Source organism: Microcaecilia unicolor, chromosome 4 (genome assembly GCF_901765095.1).
Source record: "Microcaecilia unicolor chromosome 4, aMicUni1.1, whole genome shotgun sequence".
NCBI classification, from domain to species: Eukaryota; Metazoa; Chordata; class Amphibia; order Gymnophiona; family Siphonopidae; genus Microcaecilia; species Microcaecilia unicolor.
Window position 1 is genome coordinate 110,071,882 of NC_044034.1, and position 19,049 is coordinate 110,090,930.

General features: G+C 49.0%; 1 protein-coding gene across 5 annotated transcripts in view; it reads right to left on the reverse strand.

Moving 5' to 3' along the window:
- Positions 1-19,049, reverse strand: part of DIAPH3 (diaphanous related formin 3) — a 494,215-nt gene that overhangs the window by 369,700 nt on the left and 105,466 nt on the right. For all 5 annotated transcript variants that reach the window (XM_030200561.1, XM_030200564.1, XM_030200562.1 and 2 more), the window contains one exon: positions 16,353-16,463. In XM_030200561.1, coding sequence (XP_030056421.1) covers positions 16,353-16,463 — 111 coding nt within the window. The remainder of the gene's footprint in view (positions 1-16,352; positions 16,464-19,049) is intronic.

Here is a 19,049-nt window from a genome sequence, read left to right on the forward strand (position 1 = left end):
GGTATGTGGCTTGGAGAAGCATGCCGAACCGGCGGGCCCAACTCCACATGCCGACGGCTTCCTGACACAAAGGGCGAGATCCGGTGCCCCCCTGCTTGTTGGTGTAATACATTGCAACCTGATTGTCTGTCCGAATTTGGATAATTTGGCAGGACAGCCGATCTCTGAAAGCCTTCAGTGCGTTCCAGATCGCTCGGAGCTCCAGGAGGTTGATCTGCAGATCCTTTTCCTGGAGGGACCACAGACCCTGGGTGTGGAGCCCATCGACATGAGCTCCCCACCCCAGGCGAGATGCATCCGTCGTCAGCACTTTCGTGGGCTGCGGAATTTGGAATGGACGTCCCAGGGTCAAATTGGTCCGAATGGTCCACCAGAGCAGTGAAGTGCGGCAACTGGTGGAGAGGCGGATGACATCTTCTAGATTCCCGGTGGCTTGGAACCACTGGGAAGCTAGGGTCCATTGAGCAGATCTCATGTGAAGACGAGCCATGGGAGTCACATGAACTGTGGAGGCCATATGACCCAGAAGTCTCAACATCTGCCGAGCTGTGACCTGCTGAGACGCTCTGTTCTGCGAAGCCAGGGACAGGAGGTTGTGGGCCCTCGCTTCGGCAAGGAAGGCCTGAGCCGTCTGGGTATTCAGCAGAGCTCCTATGAATTCCAGAGACTGGGTTGGCTGGAGATGGGACTTTGGGTAATTTATCACAAACCCCAGCAGCTCCAGGAGTTGAATAGTGCACTGCATGGACCGGAGGGCTCCTGCCTCCGAGGTGTTCTTGACCAGCCAATCGTCGAGATATGGGAACACGTGCTTTCCCAGCTTGCATAGATACGCCGCCACCACCACGAGGCACTTTGTAAACACTCGTGGGGCAGAGGCGAGCCCAAAGGGCAGCACACAATACTGAAAGTGCCGTGCTCCCAGGCGGAATCTGAGATACTGTCTGTGAGCTGGCAGTATCGGGATGTGAGTGTATGTGTCCTTTAAATCCAGGGAACATAGCCAATTGTTTTTCTGAATCATTGGCAGAAGGGTGCCCAAGGAAAGCATCCTGAACTTTTCTTTGACCAGGAATTTGCTCAGGCCTCTCAGGTCTAGGATGGGACGCATCCCCCCTGTTTTCTTTTCCACAAGGAAGTACCTGGAATAGAATCCCTGCCCTTCCTGCCCGGGTGGTACGGGCTCGACCGCATTGGCGCTGAGAAGGGCGGAGAGTTCCTCTGCAAGTACCTGCTTGTGATGGGAGCTGAAGGATTGAGCTCCCGGAGGACAATTTGGTGGCAGGGAGGCCAAATTCAGGGCGTATCCGCACCGCACTATTTGGTGAAAAAATTTTAACCTCCCCCCGACCGGCAGATCGTCCGGTACGGACACTTTGAGGGCGGCTATGTTCCCGTGGATCCAGTCAAAAGCCCATCCCCGGCTTTTGCTGTGGAGGCGCAGGGGGCTGCTTGGGCGCACGCTGTTGACGAGAACGAGCACGCTGGGGCTGTCCCTGTGCCTGACGAGGCCTTCGGGCCGGCTGGGTGTACCTACGCTTTGCAAAAGAATGGGGTACAGCCTGCCGGGCCCGGGAAAAACGTCCACCTGCTGAGGTGGATGCTGAAGGCGCCCGGTGGGAGAGCTTGTCGAGGGCGGTTTCCCGCTGATGCAGTTGGTCCACCAGCTGCTCGACCTTCTCACCAAAAATATTATCCCCCCGGCAAGGGACGTCGGCCAGTCTCTGCTGGGTGCGGTTGTCCAGGTCAGAGGCACGCAGCCATGAGAGCCTGCGCATCACTATACCTTGGGCCGCAGCACGAGATGCCACGTCACAGGTGTCATAGATACCCCTGGACAGGAACTTTCTGCACGCCTTCAGCTGCCTGACCACCTCCTGATAAGGCCTGGACTGCTCCGGCGGGAGCTTATCGACCAGGTCCGCCAGTTGCTTCACATTGTTCCGCATGTGGATGCTCGTATAGAGCTGGTATGACTGGATGCGGGTCACGAGCATGGAGGATTGGTAGGCCTTCCTCCCAAACGAGTCCAGAGTGCGAGACTCCCGCCCCAGGGGCGCCGAAGCGGTATCCCTCGAACTCCGTGCCCTCTTGAGAGCAGAATCCACGACCGCCGAGTCATGGGGCAATTGGGGCCGCATTAACTCTGGGTCAGAGTGGATTCTGTACTGGGATTCCGCTTTCTTGGGGATGATGGAATTAGATAGCGGTCTCATCCAGTTCCGAAACAGTGTCTCTTTGAGGACATTGTGCAACCGCACCGTGGAGGACTCTCTAGGTGGTGATGGATAGTCGAGGACCTCGAGCATCTCAGCCCTCGGCTCATCCACAGAGACCACGGGGAAGGGAATGCAGATAGACATATCCCTGACAAAAGAGGCAAAAGAGAGGCTCTCCAGGGGTGAAGGTTTCCTCTCCGGTGAAGGCGTGGGGTCAGAGGGGAGGCCCGCAGACTCCTCTGAGGAGAAATATCTGGGGTCCTCCTCTTCCCCCCACGAGGCCTCTTCCTCGGTATCGGACATAAGCTCATGTAGCTGAGTCCTTAACCGGGCCCGGCTCGACATCGAGGCACCGAGGCCTCGGTGTCGTCGAGCGGTGGACTCCCGCGCCGGCGGGGACGAAGCTCCCTCCATCGACGTCGACGGGGACTCCACCTGCGTGGCGGTCGAGACCGGCGCCGCAAGCGGCGGCGGTGTCGACGGCCTCGGCACCGGGCTAGAGCTCGCCGGCGCCACAGTCAACGGCGCCGAGGGCGCAAGCACCCCCGGCACCGGCACAGCCTGGCGCATCAGCACTTCCAGGATCCCCGGAAGGATGGCTCGGAGGCACTCGTCCAGGCCCGCTGCCGGGAAAGACGGTGGGGCCGGTAGAGGTGTCGGTGCCAGAAGCTGCTCGGGTCCAGAAGACGGCACCGAAGTGCTGGGACCCTGACGCGGCGGTACCTCCACAACCGAAGGGGATCTCTCCTCTCGACGAGGACGCTTCGGCGTCGACTCCTTGCCGGCACCGGAACCCTGGTGCATCGAGGGCGACCGATGACGGTGCTTTTTTGATTTTTTCCGATGCCCATCATCGGCGCCAGGTGGCGCAGAGGAGGAGGAGGTCGATCCCCCTCGGTCACGAGGAACCGGGTCCAACAGGGTTCAGTCCCGAGGGCCATGGGCCGAGGGAGTGACCGGGGCCGATTGCCCACGCGGCCTCTCACCCCTACCTTCACAGGAGGACCGGCGGGCCGACGGGACCTGTGCTCCTGGGGTCGATGCCATCGGTGCCGATTTCTCGGGCATCGATACCGGTACCGAAGAACCGGCCGTCGATACCGATGCCGTCGAGGTCGAGGGGCCGGCGCAAGTTCCAAAAAGACGGTCCCGAAGAACTTGCCTCGCAACCTGAGTCCGTTTCCGGAGACCGAGACACAGAGAACACGACTTGATATTGTGCTCCGGCCCGAGGCACTGGAGGCACCAAGCGTGGGTGTCGGTCTGCGAGATCGGCCGGCCGCACCAACCACACTTTTTAAATCCACTCGGGACCTTCGAGGACATCGACGGAAAAATTGCGTCGGCGAAGTTAAAGTCGTCGATGGTGGCGGTAATCACACCTCGAAAAAGGAAATCGACCATGCGGCCACTAGGCCGCAACGCGACGCCCCCGCTAGAAACGAGGGAAAATGGGAGCGCGTGCTCCTTTTTTTTTTTTTCTTTTAAAAGAAGAAAAAGTGGAGCGCGTGGCAACTAAATAAACTAAAATAAAGAAGTTCGCGTAAACGCGACGGCTTTTCCGGGGCTGAAACAGAGAGAGCGGCGAAGGCACGACTCTCTCCAGTCGCGGAAAAAAATGAACTGGCGGGAACGGTCGCGCACGCGCGGTGGGCGTGCCCTGCGTGCGGACCGCCCGCGAAGCTTCTTCCGGTTGATGGGGGCTGACGCGGACGTCACCCAGTCGTGAGAACAAGCAGCCTGCTTGTCCTCGGAGAAAGGGATATACGGGCAGTATATCAAATTCCACTAAAATTAAAACTTGAATAAATGAGATAGTGTGGAACAGGTAGACGTTTATTCTTTCCAAAAGTACAAGGACTAGGGGCCATGCAATGAAGTTACTAAGTAGCACAGTTGAAACAAACTGGAAACAAATATTTCTTCAATCAATGTATAATCAAGCTCGAACTCATAGTACAGTTTTTAAAAGATTGACAAGTTTCTGAAAGAAAAGTCCAAAAATTATTATGGTGGACTTGAAGAAAATCCATTTCTAAACAGCATGGAAACTTGAGGTCCTGCCAGGTATCAATTTGGACACATCGGTCATAAATGTCACTTGAATGTGAGGAATTTACTATTTTCTAACTTAGGAATGTGTAAGAGGCCAAATTTATTGCTGCATAAGGCCTTGTGGCCCGGAAATGTATTTTGCTGCACTGGCACCAGCAGGAGGTACCATCATTGACGTTTTGGAAAAATGAACTTATCTCTTGAAAATGGAATGCTTGGATGCCAAGCAGGGTTCATCAAGCACCTGGCAACATTTTCAGCAGACATGGTTCTTGTTTTGGGACGCATTACCACATCGTGCCCATAGTTCCTTACTGAATTTGTAAACCAAAGTATATCATTCTTGGGGGAGTGGGGGGAAGGGTGGATAGGCGGTGTAAGAGCATTTCAGCTGTCTTAGGGTTTGGGTCACTGTGAAGGAACCATGCAGATGACTCAGTTGGTCGGTAACTTCTTGGATTGGGAGTGGGGGGAGGGGTGAATTTGGAAGTTATCTGGTTGTGGATGATTTTTCTGCTTAGTTTTTGTATTGTATGGCTAACTTAATCCAAGTATCTTGTTTTTGTGACTTCAATAAAAGAACAAATATGTACAAATGCAAAACAATGGTAAAAAGATAATCTGAAAGATGTGAAGAAGCATGCAAACATATGATGGATGTTGTATAAAAAGAAAATTTCACTAAAAACACCTATAAGATATAGTGAATGCTACATACCTGTAGAAGGTATTCTCCGAGGACAGCAGGCTGATTGTTCTCACTGATGGGTGACGTTCACGGCAGCCCCTCCAATCGGAACTTCTCTAGCAAAGGCCTTTGCTAGTCCTCGCGCGCCCATATGTAGCAAGACAAAACAAGGGAAGACACAACTCCAAAGGGGAGGCGGGCGGGTTTGTGAGAACAATCAGCCTGCTGTCCTCGGAGAATACCTTCTACAGGTATGTAGCATTCGCTTTCTCCGAGGACAAGCAGGCTGCTTGTTCTCACTGATGGGGTATCCCTAGCCCCCAGGCTCACTCAAAACAACAAACATGGTCAATTGGGCCTTGCAACGGCGAGGACATAACTGAGATTGACCTAACAATTTTTCCAACTAACTGAGAGTGTAGCCTGGAACAGAATAAAACATGGGCCTAGGGGGGTGGAGTTGGATCCTAAACCCCGAACAGATTCTGAAGCACTGACTGCCCGAACCGACTGTCACGTCGGGTATCCTGCTGCAGGCAGTAATGAGATGTGAATGTGTGGACAGATGACCACGTCGCAGCTTTGCAAATCTCTTCAATAGTGGCTGACTTCAAGTGGGCTACCGACGCTGCCATGGCTCTAACATTATGAGCCGTGACATGACCCTCAAGAGCCAGCCCAGCCTGGGCGTAAGTGAAGGAAATGCAATCTGCTAGCCAATTGGATATGGTGCGTTTCCCCACAGCCACTCCCCTCCTGTTGGGATCAAAAGAAACAAACAATTGGGCGGACTGTCTGTTGGGCTGTGTCCGCTCCAGATAGAAGGCCAATGCTCTCTTGCAGTCCAATGTGTGCAGCTGACGTTCAGCAGGGCAGGAATGTGGACGGGGAAAGAATGTTGCCAAGACAATTGACTGGTTCAGATGGAACTCCGACACAACCTTTGGCAAGAACTTAGGGTGAGTGCGGAGGACTACTCTGTTGTGATGAAATTTGGTGTAAGGGGCCTGGGCTACCAGGGCCTGAAGCTCACTGACTCTACGAGCTGAAGTAACTGCCACCAAGAAAATGACCTTCCAGGTCAAGTACTTCAGATGGCAGGAGTTCAGTGACTCAAAAGGAGGTTTCATCAGCTGGGTGAGAACGACATTGAGATCCCATGACACTGTAGGAGGTTTGACAGGGGGCTTTGACAAAAGCAAACCTCTCATGAAGCGAACAACTAAAGGCAGTCCTGAGATCGGCTTTCCTTCCACACGGTAATGGTATGCACTGATTGCACTAAGGTGAACCCTTACAGAGTTGGTCTTGAGACCAGACTCAGACAAGTGCAGAAGGTATTCAAGCAGGGTCTGTGTAGGACAAGAGCGAGGATCTAGGGCCTTGCTGTCACATCAGACGGCAAACCTCCTCCATAGAAAGAAGTAACTCCTCTTAGTGGAATCTTTCCTGGAAGCAAGCAAGATGCGGGAGACACCCTCTGACAGACCTAAAGAGGCAAAGTCTACGCTCTCAACATCCAGGCCATGAGAGCCAGAGACTGGAGGTTGGGATGCAGAAGCGCCCCTTCGTCCTGTTTGATGAGGGTCGGAAAACACTCCAATCTCCACGGTTCTTCGGAGGACAACTCCAGAAGAAGAGGGAACCAGATCTGACGCGGCCAAAAAGGAGCAATCAGAATCATGGTGCCTCGGTCTTGCTTGAGTTTCAACAAAGTCTTTCCCACCAGAGGTATGGGAGGATAAGCATACAGCAGACCCTCCCCCCAGTCCAGAAGGAAGGCATCCGATGCCAGTCTGCCGTGGGCCTGAAGCCTGGAACAGAACTGAGGGACTTTGTGGTTGGCTGGAGATGCGAAGAGATCTACCAAGGGGGTGCCCCACACCTGGAAGATCTGGCGCACTACACGGGAATTGAGCGACCACTCGTGAGGTTGCAGAATACTGCTCAACCTGTCGGCCAGACTGTTGTTTACGCCTGCCAGATATGTGGCTTGGAGCACCATGCCGTGACGGCGAGCCCAGAGCCACATGCTGACGGCTTCCTGACACAGGGGGCGAGATCCGGTGCCCCCCTGTTTGTTGATGTAATACATGGCAACCTGGTTGCTGTCAATTTGGATAATTTGGTGGGACAGCTGATCTCTGAAAGCCTTCAGAGCGTTCCAGACCGCTCGTAACTCCAGGAGATTGATCTGCAGATCGCGTTCCTGGAGGGACCAGCTTCCCTGGGTGTGAAGCCCATCATCATGAGCTCCCCACCCCAGGAGAGACGCATCCGTAGTCAGCACTTTTTGTGGCTGAGGAATTTGGACCAAATTGGACCAAATCGTCCACCAATACAGGGATTTGAGAAAACTCGTGGACAGGTGGATCACGTCTTCTAGATCCCCAGCAGCCTGAAACCACTGGGAAGATAGGGTCCATTGAGCAGATCTCATGTGAAGGCGGGCCATGGGAGTCACATGAACTGTGGAGACCATGTGGCCCAACAATCTCAACATCTGCCGAGCTGTGATCTGCTGGGACGCTCGCACCCGCGAGACGAGGGACAACAAGTTGTTGGCTCTCGCCTCTGTGAGATAGGCACGAGCCGTCCGAGAATCCAGCAGAGCTCCTATGAATTCGAGTCTCTGTACTGGGAGAAGATGGGACTTTGGATAATTTATCACAAATCCCAGTAGCTCCAGGAGGCGAATAGTCATCTGCATGGACTGTAGAGCTCCTGCCTCGGATGTGTTCTTCACCAGCCAATCGTCGAGATATGGGAACACGTGTACCCCCAAGCCTGCGAAGTGCCGCTGCTACTACAGCCAAGCACTTCGTGAACACTCTGGGCGCAGAGGCGAGCCCAAAGGGTAGCACACAGTACTGGAAGTGACGTGTGCCCAGCTGAAATCGCAGATACTGTCTGTGAGCTGGCAGTATCGGGATGTGAGTGTAGGCGTCCTTCAAGTCCAGAGAGCATAGCCAATTGTTTTCCTGAATCATGGGGAGAAGGGTGCCCAGGGAAAGCATCCTGAACTTTTCCTTGACCAGATATTTGTTCAGGGCCCTTAGGTCTAGGATGGGACTCATCCCCCCTGTTTTCTTTTCCACAAGGAAGTACCTGGAATAGAATCCCAGCCCTTCTTGCCCGGATGGCATGGGCTCGACCGCATTGGCGCTGAGAAGGGCGGAGAGTTCCTCTGCAAGTACCTGCTTGTGTTGGAAGCTGTAAGACTGAGCTCCCGGTGGTCAATTTGGAGGTTTTGAGGCCAAATTGAGGGTGTATCCTTGCCGGACTATTTGAAGAACCCACTGATCGGAGGTTATGAGAGGCCACCTTTGGTGAAAAGCTTTCAACCTCCCCCCGACCGGTAGGTCGCCCAGCACTGACACTTGGATGTCGGCTATGCTCTGCTGGAGCCAGTCAAAAGCTCGTCCCTTGCTTTTGCTGGGGAGCCGAGGGGCCTTGCTGAGGCGCACGCTGCTGACGAGAGCGAGCGCACTGGGGCTTAGCCTGGGCCGCAGGCTGTCGAGAAGGAGGACTGTACCTACGCTTACCAGAAGAGTAGGGAACAGTCTTCCTTCCCCCATAAAAACGTCTACCTGTGGAGGTAGAAGCTGAAGGCTGCCGGCGGGAGAACTTGTCGAAAGCGGTATCCCGCTGGTGGAGCTGTTCTACCACCTGTTCGACCTTCTCTCCAAAAATATTATCCGCACGGCAAGGCGAGTCCGCAATCCACTGCTGGATCCTATTCTCCAGGTCGGAGGCACGCAGCCATGAGAGTCTGCGCATCACCACATCTTGAGCAGCGGCCCTGGACGCAACATCAAAGGTGTCATACACCCCTCTGGCCAGGAATTTTCTGCACGCCTTCAGCTGCCTGACCACCTCCTGAAATGGCTTGGCTTGCTCAGGAGGGAGCTTGTCCACCAAGCCCGCCAACTGCCGCACATTGTTCCACATGTGTATGCTCGTGTAGAGCTGGTAAGACTGAATTTTGGCCACGAGCATAGAGGAATGGTAGGCCTTCCTCCCAAAGGAGTCTAAGGTTCTAGAGTCTTTGCCCGGGGGCGCCGAAGCATGCTCCCTAGAACTCTTAGCCTTCTTTAGGGCCAAATCCACAACTCCAGAGTCGTGAGGCAACTGAGTGCGCATCAGCTCTGGGTCCCCATGGATCCGGTACTGGGACTCGATCTTCTTGGGAATGTGGGGATTACTTAATGGCTTGGTCCAGTTCGCCAGCAATGTCTGTTTTAGGACATGATGCATGGGTACTGTGGACGCTTCCTTAGGTGGAGAAGGAAAGTCCAGGAGCTCAAACATTTCAGCCCTGGGCTCGTCCTCCACAACCACCGGGAAGGGGATGGCCGTAGACATCTCCCGGACAAAGGCCGCAAAAGACAGACTCTCGGGAGGAGAAAGCTGCCTTTCAGGGGAGGGAGTGGGATCCGAAGGAAGGCCATCAGACTCCTCGTCAGAGAAATATTTGATGTCCTCCTCCTCCTCCCACGAGGCCTCACCATCGGTATCAGACAAGTTCACGAACCTGTGTCTGAAGCCGTGCCCGGCTCGACTCCGTGGAACCACGGCCACGGTGGGAGCGTCGAGAGGTAGACTCCCTCGCCCGCACCGGCGAAGCTCCCTCCGCCGACGGGGAGCCTTCCTGGGAGGCGACCACAGTCGGTACCGCAAGCGGCACCGATGTCGGAGACCTCACCCCGGGCAAGGGGCCAGCCGGCGCCTCGCTCGACGGTACCGGTGGCGCAAGCACCCCCGGTACCGGAGGGGAAGGGCGCAACAGCTCTCCCAGGATCTCTGGGAGAACGGCCCGGAGACTCTCGTGCAGGGCGGCTGTGGAGAAAGACATGGAAGCCGATGCAGGAGTCGAAGTCAGAGTCTGTTCCGAGCGTGGAGGCTGTTCCGGGCTGTCCAAGGTGGAGCGCATCGACACCTCCTGAACAGAAGGTGAGCGGTCCTCCCTTTGCCGATGCCTGCTGGGTGCCGACTCCCTCGGCGACCCAGAGCTCTCGGTACCGACGCGGGAAGGAGACCGGTGTCGATGCTTCTTTGACTTTTCCAAACGAAGCATGTCACCGGAGCTTCCCGGTACCGACGAGGAGGACGTAGAATCCAACCGTCGCTTCCTCGGGGCCGAGGCCGAAGAAGGTCGGTCTCGGGGGGGCTGTACCGCAGGAGCCCTCAGGGTAGGGGGAGACCCACCCGAAGGCTCACCGCCACCAGCAGGGGAATGGACAGCCCTCACCTGCACTCCAGACGAAGCACCACCGTCCGACGACATCAGCAAAAGCGGAGGTCCCGGTACCACCGACGCCGACACAGCCTTCCGATGCCTCGGCCCCGATGATGCAGAGGGTCGATGCCTCGATGCAATCGATACCGCCGAGGGCGGAGGTCTTCACACTGTCGACGTCGACGCACTCGATACTCCCGGTGCCGATGTCAATGAAGAGCACGAGAACAAAACGTTCCACTGGGCCAATCTCGCTACCTGAGTCCTTTTCTGTAAAAGGGTGGAAAGACTACAGGCCTGCGAGCAGTGCCCAGCCCCCAGACACTGAAGACACGACGCGTGCCTATCAGTGAGCGAGATTACCCGGGCACACTGGGTGCATTTCTTGAAGCCGCTGGGAGACTTCGATGACATGGGCGGAAAAATCACGCCAGCGAAATCAAAACTCGTAATTGCGGTAAGGCACCAAAAAGATGGGGAGAAAAAAAACTCGACCCGAGGCCTCAAAGGGGCCTACCCCGAAAACGAAAGAAAACTTAACGGGGCCAAAAACTAGAAATAGGGGGAAGGGAAAAAGACCAAAAGGCCCTTCTCCGGAATCCCTCTTTTTTTTTTAGCGAAAAGTCAAAAAGACGCGTAAGGGTCAACTTAAGGGGCGCGAACGGTGCAAAACACGACCGTACCGAGCGCTGACAAAAGAAGACTGACGAACACGAGCCGGTTCGGGCGGGAAGACGGCTGCGCATGGGCGCGCGAGGACTAGCAAAGGCCTTTGCTAGAGAAGTTCCGATTGGAGGGGCTGCCGTGGACGTCACCCATCAGTGAGAACAAGCAGCCTGCTTGTCCTCGGAGAAACAAAGTTTAGGAATGGGTGGACTGGTGCTCGACTGGTTCTCATCGTATTTGAAGGGGCGAAGTGCACAGAGTGGGGGACAAGTTTCTCGAGCGATATCTTTGAATAGAGGTGTGCCTCAGGGGTTGCTCTTTCAACATTATTATTTAATATATATATGTCCTCTTTAGCAAAAGTCTTTCAAGGATTAGGAATTGGCTACCATCTGTGTACAGATGATATACATTCTTTTTCCCTATTTCAACTGCAGTTATATTATTATTGCATGAATGTGTCAGCATGGTTTGTTGAATGCTGGGAAATCTGAGGTGACTATAGTAGGGAAAACAATGCAAGAGTGCTGGACTTTATTTCTGAACCTTCATGAGGTTAAATTGCCCGTTAAGTATGTTATAAAGTTATTAGGCGTTTTCCTAGATTCTGAAATATCAATGAAGAACCAATGTTATTCAGACTTGTTTTGTGCAGTTTCGACTTATATAGGCTACCACCATATTATTTTCATGGGTTGATTCAGAGTATGGTGTTCTCCCGTTTCAATTACTGCAACGTTCTGTATCTTGGAATAGTGAAGACCAAGGTGAGAGCATTGCAGTTTGTCCAAAATGCAGCAGCCTGGCTGGTTACAGGTGTGGCCCAAATACCACATATTCCCTCAATTTTAAGACAGCTACGTTGGCTGTCTTTTAAGAATAGAACACAGTTTAAGGTTCTTTGTAATGTCCCCCAAGTACCTGAAAGACAGTTTTCATGAGTACTGCCCTAATAGAAATTTACAGAGATGACAATGTGTTTGTCTCTTGATAAGGAGGTAAATATAAGATACTACCTAATTTAATGTTATGGTTTATATATTTATTTTGGGGTTTCAGATAGTGCTCTATATTCCATTTATATTTTGGATATAACTGATTAGTTCATCGACCAAGTCCTTTTAAGAATAAGAAGCGATTTTAAATACTTTAGATTTATGCCACTTATCCAAGAAATGTTTTTACTTGGTATAAATGCAGATGCCTAAATTATGTTTCAATAAATATCACAGTTCTATCTACTGTAACTCTTCTTACTAAATATACCATTGTATGTGTTTGGTTGGTTTTTAAAATTTTTTGATAGTATTCATTCATCTCTGTTGAACTACAAGTGTGCATTTATTTACAAGCTTAAAGTTTCCAAGTTTATTAAAATTTGATATGTCACTCAGGCAAAATTCTAGGCAGTTTACAATATTATTTTTAAAAATGTAACAACTGGAAAAGAACGCCAATAATAAAAGGAAAGAAAAAAAGAAAAGAGAAAACCAGCACAGCAAACCGCCTTATATACATATGTACAGAGTAGATTCTAGAGATTCTGATTCTGCAGATGATCCCATGGACAGCAACATAAGGGATATAAACCAGTCAGATTTAATGGACAAATGTCTCTAAACAAAAAAAAGCTTTCAGCTGTCCTTTTAAATATGGAATGTTTGCCTCTTGCTTAGGTCTGGCATCCATAAACAGCCTTCCTCTAAGAGACTGCAAAACTATCTCCCAAAAAGTGACCACCAGTAAACCCTGTGATGCGGACCTAAGGGTCCGACTTGGAACATAGGGAGTCAAAACATCTGAAAGGTATTTGTATACCTTTAGTGAAATTTTTTTATACAACATCCATTTCTATGTTTGTAAGCTTGTTCACAGCTTTCAGAGTATCCTTTTACTATTTTCTCACATTTGCATATATTTAATATTTGTATTTTTGTTTATACATCTGTACTTATTTATATGTAATTACTTTTTGAAATAGATTTTAATGTCTATAGGTTTACATTTACTTGCAGCCCTAAGATTTTGGAGGTTAATTAAATTTACTCATGTTTATGGCTTAGTATTATTTTTGAATTGGTTTATATTTGTTTTTTTTCTGTACGCTTACAGAGATTATGACTCCTGAAGCAGGCATTTACTGCCGAAACACAGCTCTGTGTCGAGTCTGTTCTATTATATTAAACCTCTGGATAAAATAAATTGTATTTCAATTGGCACTTGGGCTCTATCAGAAGACATAACACATGTGTCGGGATTTCCATATCCTGTTTGTCCTTGAAGAATTCAAATTTCATTTATGCTTATGCAGAAGATGGGAAACTTTACAAAAAAAGTCCCAGTGAAGCTAGCTCACTTTTTAAATTTGAAATATAATGAAACATTGGCAAATCCTCGAGCATCTCAGCCCTGGGCTCATCCTCAACCTCCATAGGAAAGGAAACAGCCGTAGCTATTTCCCTGACAAAGAGGTAAAGGATAGGCTCCTTGGTGGAGAAAGTCTCCTTTCTGGTGGAGGAGAAGGTTCAGAGGGAATCCGATAGGACTCACCAGAAAAAAAGTACCTGGGATCTTCCTCTTCCTCCCACGAATGCTCATCTTCAGTATCGAACAAGACATCCCTCAGAGCAGTCCGAAACTGAGCCTGCCTCGACGCAGAGGAACAATGTCCTCGATGGCACTGTCGAGAAGTTGACGCACACCTGGATTGCGGTGAAGCTTCCTCCACCGATGTCGAAGGGGAGTCAACCTGGATGGCAGTTGATGTCGCAGGCGGCACCGAGGTTGGGGACCTCACCACAGGCGAAGGGCCAGATGCCGCTGCAGCAGACGGTACGGTACGGAAGGCGCAAGCACCCCCGACACCGAAGCAGACTGTTGCAGCAATCCTTCCAGAACCTCTGGAAGCAGGGCTCTGATGCGCTCATTGAGAGCCACCGTCGGACAAGGCTGTGGAGTCGGTAAAGGAGCCGGTGGCAAAATCTGTTGAGGCTCGGGAGCAGGTACCAGGCTGCCAAAAGACCGACGCATCGGCACCTCCTGAATAGAGGGGGCACGATCCTCTCAGCGCCGACGCTTCTCGGGTGCCGACTCCCTCGACACCCCGGAGCTCCCAGCGCCATGTGTCAAAGGAGCACGACTCCTCGGTACTGATGAGGATGTGGAATCCTCACGTCTCCTCGGGGCCAGGTCCAACGAAGTTCGGTCCTGGGGGGCCTGCATAACAGGAGGCCTCGAGGCAGGTGGAGACCCACTCGATGCCTCACTGCTCCCAGCGCGACTTGGTCTTTCAGCAGCCATTACCTTCGCTCCTGTCGTCGATTCTTCCCTCGAGGTCGACGCCGACCTCGGTACTGATGTCGATGCCGAAGGACCGGACTAATCCCCAAAAAGCTTTTCTCCATTGGGCTTCTCAAGACGCTTGGGTCCGTTTCTTCATACAAAGATGCAGACTACAAGCGGCTGGGCTATGGGCACTGGATACACCAGACGTGGGTATCGGTACCTGAGATGGTCCGGTTGCACCGAGTACGTTTGAAGCCACAGGGTGTCTTCAATGACATGGAAGGAAAAACGGCTTCGGCGAAATTAAAGGACGCGATTGTGCCTGATAAAGAAAAAAAGGCACAAAAAGAAGGGAATAACCCGAGCGTGTGGCCTAAAAACGGCCGCTTCGAAAAAGAAAGAAAACTTTAAAAAGAGATGAAAACTAAACAGAACTATGGGATCTTTTTTTTGTTTTTTTAAACACGATGATAATAAAATAAAGAAAAATTAGAAGAAAAATACGAAACTCAAAGACTTTCCTGGGCCTGAGAGGAGCGCAGAAAAAAAAAACCACCTCAACGCGGGGAAAAGAAAACTAATGAGACATGCTCACGCGGCGGGTGGGAAATCAGTCCGCGCACGCACCAGAAGACTGGCAAAACTTTGTTTTATTTTGCTTGCAAAATGCCAATTCCTGGGCCAATGCAAGACGTCGACCCACATGTGAGAACAAGCAGCCTGCTTGTCCTCGGAGAAATAATGGTTTACAATGTAAAATTTTCACATTCATTCTAGCAAAACACTGTAGGAGTCATAAGGCTGAAGAGGTTAGGGTTCTTCAGCTTGGAGAAGAGATATCTGAGGGGAGATAAGCTAGTCTATAAAATCTTGAATGAAGTGGAATGAGTAAGCATAAACCAAATGTTTACTGTTTCAACAAAGAAAGATTTGAAGTCATCTAGTAGCATATTTAAAACAAATAGGAGAAATAATTTTTCACTCAACAAATACTTAAGCTCTAGAACTTATGCTGGAGCAAGTGGTAAAGGCAGTTAATGTAGGTGGGTTTAAAAAAATGTTTGGAGAATTTCCTGAAGGAAAAGTCATAGCCTGTTACAGACCTGGGGAAAGCCACTGCTTATCCCTGAGGTTAATAGCATGGAACCTTGCCAGGTAGTTGTGGCCTAGACTGGGCACTGCTGGAAGCAGGATACTGGGCTAAATGGATCCTTTGTATTACTCAGTACAGCAACTCATTCTTTGGGTGGAGGAGTAGCTTAAATGGTTAGTGCAGTAGGACTGTGAACCAGGGGCACCTGGTTTGATTCCCTCTGCAGCTCCTTGTGACACTGAGCAAGTCACTTATCCCTCTATTGCACCACTTTGATTGTAAGTGCAGAAAGGTGGTATATCAAATCCTATCCCATTTCTCACACAGTTTTACACTGAGCGCCTGTTGACACTACTAAATTTAATCACAGCCATTTAAACCTTGTTTTAAATGGTGTAAATGCGAATGCCTAAATTACATGCAGACCAAGTGTATTCTATAAGAATGAGCATAGATTTTAGAAACACACATGACCCACTTATTTCACACCCACAGACACGCCCCTTTTCAACTATGACTTAGAAATTAGGAACATCACGTTATAGAACATGCTTAGACAGTTGTGCGCGTAAATTCAAATTATTGCAAACTAATGTCAATAAGTGCTGATTGACTTGTTAACTAATTAGGTTATGTGCACAAATACAGAATACAACTGTATTTGAACGAGCAACTTTGGTTGCACTACATAGGATCCAGGGGTTTAAGAATGAAATAAAGGCTAAATGGTCACCAAGTATTCAACATTTCTGATTTCAATAAAATCATAGGGGAACTAGTTTCAAAATTACCCTTTAGGAACTATTTTTTCACATAATGGATGCCTTCCAGATGTTTTTAATAAGATTTCTACAACAGCAATAAAACCATTTTTATCAAAACAATTTCATTCCAAAAGAATGGTATCCGTTTTCTTATCAAAAAGTTATAATCTCAGAAACTTTAAAACCACTGTTATGCATTTCATTTTTCATTTATCAAAATATGAAATCCCCCTCAAATATAGCAGTAATAAATTGTGTTAGTAGGCATTATATAAAAACTTGCATTCTTTCCCAGGTAGTCCAATTTAAATATTAATTTACAGAGTGACTACAGGGCACGTACTGGCAATATCTCTTTCAGTCCACAACGCATAAATTCATTTCTTATGTGAAGCCTGAAATCCAAATCATCAGGAGATGTAACAAGAGCATTGATGAGCTGCATACAAGACACCTATAATAGAAAACATTCAGAAAATTAAACTTCAGTATTTTTTCCTTTTCAATATATTTCACTGTTGAAAGGGCATGACTGAAATTTTTCCATATCTATTGGTTCCTATGTGGTTCAAAATAGTGACAAAGGAGAAAAGTATGTGTAAAACCCTGTAGACAAGCTGAACTTTACCCAAGATACATGGCAACAAGTAGCAACTGCACAAGGGGATAAGAGTGTCTTCGGTGTGTAAAAGTGCCTTTTCCACAGTCAGGGCCCCTTTTACCAAGCTGCTCATGTCAGCTTTTAACGCAGCTGGTAAAAGGGAAGTTTTGCTTTCCTACAGGAAATGGCTGTGCTGCAAGTAAAGCACTTGCTGTGCGGCCGTTTGGGGGGGGGGGGGGGGGAGGAATGGGTGGCAGTAAGGACTCCCACGTTAACCGGGCAGAGCACGGTACTGCTCGATTACTGCCAGGTACACTCCAGTGATACAAAAATAAATACATTTTGTAGCACCAGAAATGCACACTAGGAGTGAAAAGTACTGCCAGGCTGCTGAGGTAGCCCGGCGGTACTTCCTGTATAGCAAGATGTTCCCAGCGGTAATCGACAACGCAGCCACACTGGCGCTCACTGCCCAGTTACCACCAAGTTGTCACGCAAGCCTTAACTGCCCACTAAATAGGTGGTGGTATGGGCTCACACAGCAAGGGGCCTTAAAAAAAAAAAATCAGCTAATCGGTGCCTAGATTTAAGCACTGATTATAGATACACTTAGTTGATATTTCAGCGCCTAAATCTATGTGCATCCATTTACACCAAATCCCAGGGTGTAGATTTAGACATACTGGGCCATATTCTATAACTAGGCACATAAATTTCAGAACACCCACAAAAACGCCCATTTTCCCACCATAACCAGGCCCCTTTTTGTCTGCGTGTTACAAGTTTGGCGCACATCGTTACAGAATATGCTTAGAGAGTTTTGCGGGTTTTAGGCGCACGCAGAAATATTTTTCAGCACACATACCTCCCCCCCCTGAAAATGGACGTGCAACAAAATCAAAACTGCCGTGTGAACAATTTGGGTGTCTGACCTTACTGCAAGCCATAGACCTAGGGCTAAGAAAACTGCGCAGTAACGACCTAGGTGCATCAGATGCCACTTGGCACGTGTCCATTACGTGTGTCCAAAAATAAAAAATATTTTCCAGATGCGCATAGTGGATGCGTGCCAAAAATGAAATAACCACAAGAGGCAAACGGTTGTCGGGCAGTAAGCTCATTTTGGCGCCTGCTGGGCACGCGTAGAGCCTTACGTGGCTTAGTAAAGGCTTTCTTCTTCTGATTGTTCTAATTTTAAAACCATGGGCTCCTCTAAGAAGCTGTCTCTAAAGTCAGATTAAATAGTATAGAAAATCACAAATAAATAAAATGTCTAAATGCAATTTCATATGCCAAACATTGTTATAACATGGAAGTTATATGGAACTGTTTAAATCACGACAAAACTTGGAAAACAATGAAAAATCTCTGATAGAACAAGAGTAGTTGTCCACAGCATGGCATTGCTTGTACAGTCTATATGGGATTGCTGTCAGCTGGACAGCTTTTCTACCTCAGGCAGTTGTTGAAGGTTGTAAGCAGGTCAGATTTTCAGAATATCCCTAATGAATATAAATAACATACTGTAGGTACAATTTGGATTTGTAACTGCAGTCCTTATTCTACCATTTCCTCAGGCAGAGGCAAACAGAGAACCTGAAAACTAAGTGGGAGGGGGGGGGGGGGGGGGAGACTGGTCGCACAAGGCTGAAGATTCAACTAGGGCACCCAATACCATGGAGTGACCCTACTGGGCTTCGCCCTAACCATTCTTTGATACACATATATCCTACATTCCCAATTTCTAAAAGTGTCCAATAGAGATCAAACAAAATAAAACATGGAAAAGAAAATAAAGATGATATCTTTTTTATTGGACATAACTTAATACATTTCTTGATTAGCTTTCGAAGGTTGCCCTTCTTCATCAGATCGGAAATAACCAAATGTGGTAGCAGATAGTATATATATATATATATATATATATATATATATATATATATAAGTGAAACTTCCAAGCATTACTTTGACAGTCTGACAGGGTGGGGGTGGGTAGGAGGTATGCATGGGGACATCAAAGCATTTCATTGATATTCTAACAGGATGGGTATGGGTAGGTGAGAGGAGGGTGATAAACAGAGAAATACAATTTTATGGTTATTAATGGGCTAGAAAACCCAGATCCTTGTTAAGTCCTGTCTCAATGTCCAAAGAAGAATATATAAAAACATTATAATTCATATCAGTTTGGAAGACACTTTTCTCCTTTGTTTGAGAATTATATTGATTTACATTTTTGTAAAAGTTCACAATTTTTTCAGATACAGCTAGGGTCAATCTATTAAGACATATAAGTGTTAGATCAGCTATCAATAGATAGAAAAACATGGCTTGACAGGGAGGTAGGATTAGAATTAGGTAGTGTCCTTTGATGGGGTTAGTATATAGAGCTTCATTATATGGTGTTATTTATTGCTTTTCTCTCTCAAGGTGGGCTTC